The 8,913-nt window shown below is 34.7% G+C and overlaps 1 protein-coding gene across 1 annotated transcript in view; it reads right to left on the bottom strand.

Moving 5' to 3' along the window:
• Nucleotides 1-3,092: 3,092 nt before the first annotated feature.
• The window catches only part of LOC114540503 (pro-epidermal growth factor-like), a 31,818-nt gene continuing 25,997 nt past the window's right edge, over nt 3,093-8,913 (bottom strand). Inside the window, exons 9-11 of the mRNA XM_028560636.1 lie at nt 4,040-4,162; nt 3,687-3,803; nt 3,093-3,118 (exon numbers count right to left, since the gene is read on the bottom strand). Of these exons, the coding sequence (XP_028416437.1) occupies nt 3,093-3,118; nt 3,687-3,803; nt 4,040-4,162 (266 nt within the window). The remainder of the gene's footprint in view (nt 3,119-3,686; nt 3,804-4,039; nt 4,163-8,913) is intronic.

Raw genomic sequence — 8,913 nt, 5'->3', positions numbered from 1 at the left:
AATACAGAAGTATACATAATTTGTGAACTCCGAATGGCTATATTTTCTGTAATTTACAATAATTCGCAGTAAAAATTGGAAGTTTTACTAATTTCAATATAATTAATATTATGCTCTTTCCGAATATTTCCTCATTATCGCCAAGGTGAGATATTAGTCTAAAGCGCAAGTCGTCCATTACGATATTATTAATTTGTAATAAACAATTACGACACGCTGACACAGTGTTTCCAAAGTTATGGCACAAGGAATTTATTAAGATACTTTTGACCATCAAATGATCGTTTTGTGATTATGATCCATAACATTACCTTAAATAAACTTGGCGTATGATAAACAAACGTCAAAACAAAAAATAAGTTATTTTAAAGCACGTATATATGCATTACATGATTGGAACGGCATTAAATTTTCTAACACTTGGCTTTCAGATTTTTTAAGGAATTTATTTTTATTAAGGAATTTATTATTCTTCAGTATCGCGGTCGCGGCATGTCAAGCGTTGGCGTTTTAGAATGTTCGGTTTGCCGTTGTATAAAAACGTCGCAGTGTTTTAAGTCTCTTGAACTTTGTAACACTCATTTCAGTCTTATGTGCTGGTTCATGAATATTATTGTACACCAGCCGTTGCCATTTTTTATACTTTTGTATTACGTGTATGTGGAAATGTGTAATAACACTTCCCACCGTAATTCAAAAGTATACAAAAATCGACAACTCCGCATGGCTATAATTTCCGTAATTTACAACATTTCGCAGCCAAAATTGGGAGTTTTACTAATTTTAATATATGATTTTTTAGGAAATGTTCTTATTATTGCCAGAGTGGGAAATTAGTCTAAAGCGCAGGTCGTCCATTACGTATTAATATTTTGCATTAAACATTACGACACACTGACACAGTGTTTCTAAACTTATGGCACAAGGAATTTATTAAGATATACTTTTGACTATCAAATGATCATTTTGTGATTATGATCAATGACTTTAACTAAAATAAACTTGGCGTATGCCAAACAAACGTTAAGACAAAATATTAAGTTATTTTAAAGCACGTATATAGCGGCGTATATCTAACTAATGTCTGTCCAAGAAAATGACTGTTGCAAAGCATTAATATTAAGATTACCTTTCAAAAGTAGAATTTTACTTCCAGATTTAGCTTCGTTGTGTTTGTTGTGAATAGAAGAATGGTAGCAATAATATTCAGGACAATGTAAAGCGGCAACAGCAGGCACCCTGCCGACTAATTACACCTCCTTGCCCTTGGTATATTTAATTGACCACTGTATTATTTTACTATATACATTTAGAGGTATTGGCCACAAAATATTCCGAGTAATAAATTAAGGAACTAATGATGGATACGCTCAGATACGCTATCGGCATATTGGGAAGTAAAATCGCCCAAGCGCAGGCAGTTCGGGAAATTTCGATTTAGATTTAGAAATATATTTATGGAATATTTCATTATCTCACTAGCACAGAGCAGAGACAGCGGTGTTTAAGATATCCTGGCGACAAACCGAATACATTCTTCGGATGCTTTGCATGCCATACTTACTGTTTACATTTTTGCACAGTTGTAATGGCAAAAATCCGCTCGAATAGTTTTAATAATTAATAATTTGGTTGCCCGTTTTCAACCGAAAACTATATAGAATTGGAAAATGTGTCATTGCCGTCTTTCCATCAAGAATAGAATTTGGAAAATGGCAATTCATTGTGATAAAAATGGCAAAATGTCTGGGAGGAATTTCTAAGAAGAGGTTTACATGAATAGACTACACCTTACACACGGAAATAAATAAGCTTATAATTAATAATTATGCCCAACACGCCAATCACAACTATCTGCAAAATAAATTAAGCGATCAAAAATCCATGTGTTATTGTCGCGCAAACAAATTGACAAGACGTTGGTACTGGTGCACGATTGCCCATTGTCATAACACGTTGATACCTACAAAAAATCTTCAAACGAATGTAATTAAAAATGGTCGTGGTGAGAATTCCTCTATGTCATGTTTATAGGAGCTTGCTCTCCCAAGGAATATATGTAATTAAAATGCAGTTGGTGTAATAACAATAAAAAACAGCAAATATAACAATAAATATAAATACTAAAAAGTACTGTAGGAATGTGAACTATAAATCGCCCAAGCGCAGGCAGTTCGGGAAATTTCGATTTAGATTTAGAGCTATATATTTATGGAATATTTCATTATCTCACCAGCACCGAACAGAGACAGCGGTGTTTAAGATATCCTGCCGATAAACCGGAAACACTCTTCGAATACTTTGCATGTCATACTTACTGTTTACCTTTTTGCACAGTTGTAATGGCAAAAAAGCCGCTCGAATAGTTTTAATAATTAATAATTTATTACACAAGTGTGGTTGCCCGTTTTCAACCGAAAACTATAGAATTGGAAAACGTGTCATTGCCGTCTTTCCATCAAGAATAGAATTTGGAAAATGTCAATTCATTATGATATAAAAATGGCACAATGTCTGGGAGTAATTTTCTAAGAAGAAGTCTACATAAATAGACTATACCTTACTCACGGAAATAAATAAGCTTATAATTAATAATTATGCCCAACACGCCAATGACAACTATCTGCAAAACAAATTAAGCGATCATAAATCCATGTGTTATTCTCGCGCAAAAAAATGATAAGACGTCAATTAAAAATGGGCGTGATGAGAATTCCTCTATGGTGCTGGCAAACATCGCGTTGGGAGCAGGTTTCCTTTAGTCCTTAATATCGGGCTATCTTGAAATTTTGCAATGATAGCTTAATTTTGGTGGAAGCCATTCCATGATATTTTACCCAATGATATTGAACAACGACCTTAAAAATTTGTCGTTTTTGTTTTACGAATTTATTGCTTATAGTTCGTTCTAAATAGGATTATGAAAAGTGTGGATCCTGTTGGCAGGCTAAAATTCCACATGTAGTAGATGATTAGGTGCAGATATTTTTACCAAGTTATGAGGACAAAATTGTCGATTCGACTAGAAATATGTCATTCTTTTTTCTCATTTTCATTCTGGAGTAAAGGAACAAGTGAATCGATTGGTAAAGTTATGTCAGCATCGCCAAAGATTCGCCTACAGTATGGTGAAATACGAGGGCTTAAGCAATAACAGGAGAAATCGCATAATAAACAAGTTATCACCTACCTTCACTTAAAGCCATCCTTAAAAATACGACTCCGGAAACTGAAATCGTCGTACGTAAAACACTTCAGCAGGGAAACGTAGTAAAAATTTGGCAACCTTGCCATAATAAGACACTGAGTAGACTCGTGTAACACGCGTGAGCACCACGAGAACGAAAACGCGATTTAGGAATAAATAACACTTATTTGCACGCTGCCTGTATATATTTTTTGTTGTACTTCTGTATGAATTATTTTATATAAATATAATCCATAACAAAAATGTTTCATTTGAAGTGGCCAAGAATTTCTTGGAAGCTTTCATTGGCTTAGGAATTTGCTATTATTGAACCTATAATAGCAAACTCTTAAGTGAAGAGATTTCTTCGTGAATATAAAATATAAAAATATAAATATATATACATTTATATGCATTTATATTACATATTTTATTTGCATGTTTTTCGAAGAGAAGACAAGAAATAAGCGCAGAATAGAAAAGATATCCAAGTTTTTACCTAAACAGATTCTCCCATTTCCCTCATAACCATTTTTGCATACGCAAAAGTATGAACCATTCGTGTTTGTGCAGTTGGCATTTAAACTACACAGGCCTATTGCACACTCATCAACATCTGAAAAAAATAAATAAACACAAATAAATTTTTTCTATTTAATTTTCCTTCTTGCTTATTCCAAGAATAGCAAGTATTTCATTTCATAATAAATTATTCATAAATTCAATATGATTAATATTTACTTACGCTCTTTTTTAAACGAATAAAGTTAAACACAGAGAAAGGAGAAATGCTACGTGAAAACAAAGAGGTTTCTTTTGCAAACTCTGAAATAGGAGAGTGCATAGTTTTACCTGCACAATTCGTAGTTTCCGCATTTCTTTCATATCCAATATGACATCCACAAACGTACGATCCTTCAGTGTTTGTACAAATTGAATTAAAGCCACATGGAGCTTGCAAACATTCATTCATATCTGTAAAATCAGTAATATACTGAGAATGGAGGCGTTTTCCTAAATATTTTATTTACGCCATACTTCAGAGGCACAGCCAGGATATTGGGGAAAGGGGAGGGGGGGGGGCAGCAAGAACCTAGGTGGTCCAGGCCGTCAATGTGAATCGAGACAAAGTTCATGCAAAACATTCTGTGCAGGGTTTTTTTGCATTAATGCAGTACAATTTCGATGATTAAGATCACATACAGATTTTTGGCATTATTCGGACGACATAACAATGATTCATCTCACTTCTCAGGAGGGGCCAAAAATTTCTTCCCCAGTCCTATAGCTACGTCTCTGCACTACTTGCTCAGATTTGTACTTTTATTAGCACTTTCGATCAAACATGTCGCACATAAAGTGTCAGTGATTCCGTATCTTACCCATTAAAATGCTACAAAACTGGTGCACGACTAGATAGTTGTTTGCCAATGACATTACCATCTTAAGGAGCTTACTGGAGGTGTCACCTCGTATTACCGGTTCTAATTACTAAACATGTCAATTCAAAGCAATGTGTTCTTTGCATTCTTGAGGATTAGGGAAATTACCTCAACAAAAGCTACTAGTTGCCAGCCGTTACAGTCACACAATCTCGCTTTCAGTTGTGACTCGACTAACTATGAGTGGTTGGTGTAAGATTAACCTTTCGCGATTTCAAGCATAGTTACAGCCAACGTCCTTTCACATTGACAATTAACCGCCAAAGTACCTTCTGTCTGATCCAACTATCAATGATCTTGCCCTAAGGGGCGACAGCAAAGGTGCACTATTCATCACGCACGACGGAACAGCAGTGGCCGAGGCGTTTGCTTTACAGCTGTCTGAAACAATTCGATTGTGTGGTCTACACCCATCTCGCTATAAAGGGCACAGCTTTGGCATCAGCAAGGCCTCGTACGCGGCAGGTCAGGAAGTGTCCGAGTCCTAAATTCGTATCATTGGACGATGGAAATCCAATGCGTTTCATATGTATATTCGCGTTTCATCTACGTCTGCCTAAGGTCACATACGCATCGCGCACGCGTACGACGGACGCTGACGGGGAGCGTTTTGGTCGCGGCGCAGCATTTTAGATTTGCTTGTACGGGCGGCCACAAGCGACAAGGATGTCTTCATTGTCTCAATGATGTTTTCATCATCTTGCTTTCGTTATCTCAGTCAATTGACACTGATTATATGGGTAAAGGTGTAGCATATAATTATCAATATTTATTAGTGTGTGCGTCTATCTCCAGCGGTTTGCACGGGCGATCGTTAGGAGCGATCGTTAAGACTACGCGGATGGACATGGAAGTTGCCTTTCCTGGGGTAGGGTGCATTTTCCTTGCGAAAAGATACTTTGGCGCATATTTTACCCTCACCTTACTGGGCAAAACAATGTTGATACATATGTAAAAGTTATATAGTTAATCAATTCTGTTAAAATTATTAAATATGACGTCATTTTATTAATAAAATGGCTAAGGGTAATTGTAACCCATAGCTCAAAATATCCGAAGCTCGTGTTTAGCTCTTTCAATCGTAATTAAGACCGCAGGAAAATGCCCAGTAACCAGCTCCGGAAATGCGAAATCCATAGGGCGACATGTAAAGAAATAGTACATAGCTTACACGCGCAAGATGACAGACATAAATAATATTTGTAGCATTTACATTTTTTCCATTTACTGTTTGGTAAAAATTATTTCCGTTGTCTTACCTATGCAATTAAATCCATCTCCAGAATATCCAGAATTACATGTGCAAATATAAGATCCATCTGTGTTATTGCACGTAGCATTGGAATGACATGGGGCAGATGTTACGCATTCGTCAACATCTAAAATAACATTCCAGCATTTCTTTTTTTCATTTACTGTTTTTAACTCAAAAACATACTAATAATCTATTTTTGCGATACCTGTACACTTGTAACCATTGCCCTCATAGCCCATGATACAAGTACAAATATATGAACCATCGGTATTAGTGCAATTTGCATTTACATCACAAGGATTAGTTTGACATTCATTGATATCTAGAAATATATTACACATGACATTCGCAAGGATTACAATGAGTTTGATTTTTATAATCTGTAGAAATCTTTTTCTATACCTTTCCATCCCAAAAAATAATATTTTATTAAATATCTATTAACGAGCTAAGTATATGACATGGTCAACAATTGCAAATTAAAAAGAATCTAAAATCCTCTTTCCATCCTCAACTTAGGCATGCTGGAAAGAAAAGATTAATTCATGGGTATATAAAACAACTGCTAGAGCAAACAATGAAATTGGAGTAATCGTGTGAGCTAGGTAGCTGTCAGGGTTACAACGGATAAATACCGCTCGGGTTCAGACTTGCCTTTCCGAAAAAAAAGCCGAAACAAAATAAATTTTGACCATGCATACAATAAAAACTTTTGAATATGCCGATATTCTATTTTTACGTTACCTGTACAGTTGTAACCATTGCCTTCATAGCCCATGTTACAAGTACAATTATATGAACCATCAGTATTAGTGCAATTTGCATTTACATCACAAGGATTTGTTTGACATTCATTGATATCTAGAAATATATTAAGGATGACGTTGGCCAGGACTACATTGAGATTCAATTTTATCCTGCGTACAAAATTTTTGTATTTTCCCCAAACATAAAAAATATTAATACCAGCTGATTTAGCTGAGTACATGGCATGGTGAACAATTGTAAATGAAAAAAGAATGTAAAATTTTCTCTCCTTCCTTAACTTAGGCACGTTGGATCAAAGCAAAAGACTAATTCATGTTCTAATTATTGAACTATTACAGCAAACAAGAAAATTATATAAACTATGCGTGTCGTCTAGGCAGCTGTTGTGGAAACAGCGGATAAATATCACTAGCGTTCAGATTTGGCTTTGCGAAAGAAAAACAGAAGAAAATAAATTTTGGCAATGGATATAACAAATATTTTCAATAAGAGAATAATCTATTTTTACGTTACCTGTACAGTTGTAACTATTGCCCTCATAGCCCATGTGACAAGTACAATTATATGAACCAGCAGTATTAGTGCAATTTGCATTTACATCACAAAGATTTGCTTGACATTCATTGAAATCTAGAAATATATTACAGATGAAATTCCCCAAAATAGAACATATTAATAACAATCTTACTTAGCTGAGTATATAGCATGGTGAAAAATTGTAAATGAAAAAAAAGGTAAAATTCTTTCTCCTTCCTTAACTTAGGTAGGTTGGATTCAAGCGAAAGACTAATTCATGTTCTAATTATTCAACTAATAGAGCAAACAAGTAAATTAAACTATTCGTTTGGTCTAGATAGCTGTCGCGGTAACAGCGGAGAAATATCGCTCGCGTTCAGATTAGGCTTTGCGAAAGAAAAACAGAAGAAAATAAATTTTGGCAGTGGATATAACAAATATTTTGAATAAGAGAATAATCTATTTTTACGTTACCTGTACAGTTGTAACCATTGCCCTCATAGCCCATGTGACAAGTACAATTATATGAACCATCAGTATTAGTGCAATTTGCATTCACATCACAAGGATTTGTTTGACATTCATTGATATCTAGAAATATATTAGACATGACATTCGCTAGATTACAATGAGTTTGATTTTTATAATCTCTACAAATCTTTTTCTATACCTTTCCTTCCCAAAAAAATACTATTTTATTAAATATCTATTAACATGCTGAGTATATGACATGGTCAACAATTGCAAATGAAAAAGAATCTAAAATCCTCTTTCCATCCTCAACTTAGGCATGCTGGAAAGAAAAGATTAATTCATGGGTGTATAAAACATCTGCTAGAGCAAACAATGAAATTAGAGTAATCGTCTGAGTTAGGTAGCTGTCGGGGTTACAGCGGATAAATACCGCTCGGGTTCAGACTTGGCTTTCCGAAAGAAAGCCGAAACAAAATAAATTTTCACCATGCATACAATAAATACTTTTGAATATGCCGATATTCTATTTTTACGTTACCTGTACAGTTGTAACCATTGCCTTCATAGCCCGTGTTACAAGTACAATTATATGAACCATCAGTATTAGTGCAATTTGCATTTACATCACAAGGATTTGTTTGACATTCATTGATATCTAGAAATATATTAAGGATGACGTTGGCGAGGACTACATTGAGATTCATTTTTATCCTGTGTACAAAATTTTTGTATTTTTCCCGAACATAAAAAAAAATTAATACCAGCTGATTTAGCTGAGTATATGCCATGGTGAACAATTGTAAATGAAAAAAGAATGTAAAATTCTCTCTCCTTCCTTAACTTAGGCACGTTGGATCAAAGCGAATGACTAATTCATGTTCTAATTGTTCAACTATTACAGCAAACAAGAAAATTATATAAACTATTCGTGTCGTCTAGGCAGCTGTCGCGGAAACAGCGGATAAATATCGCTCGCGTTCAGATTTGGCTTTGCGACAAAAAAACAGAAGAAAATAAATTTTGGCAATGGATATAACAAATATTTTGAATAAGAGAATAATCTATTTTTACGTTACCTGTACAGTTGTAACCATTGCCCTCATAGCCCTTGTGACAAGTACAATTATATGAACCATCAGTATTAGTGCAATTTGCATTCACATCACAAGGATTTGCTTCACATTCATTGATATCTAGAAATATATTACAGATGATATTCCCCAAAATAGAACATATTAATAACAATCTGACTTAGCTGAGTATATAGCATG

The sequence above is a fragment of the Dendronephthya gigantea genome, unplaced genomic scaffold (genome assembly GCF_004324835.1).
Source record: "Dendronephthya gigantea isolate DGI-Jeju-01 unplaced genomic scaffold, DenGig_1.0 000237F, whole genome shotgun sequence".
NCBI lineage: Eukaryota > Metazoa > Cnidaria > Anthozoa > Malacalcyonacea > Nephtheidae > Dendronephthya > Dendronephthya gigantea.
This window is presented reverse-complemented; position numbering and strand designations above follow the sequence as displayed.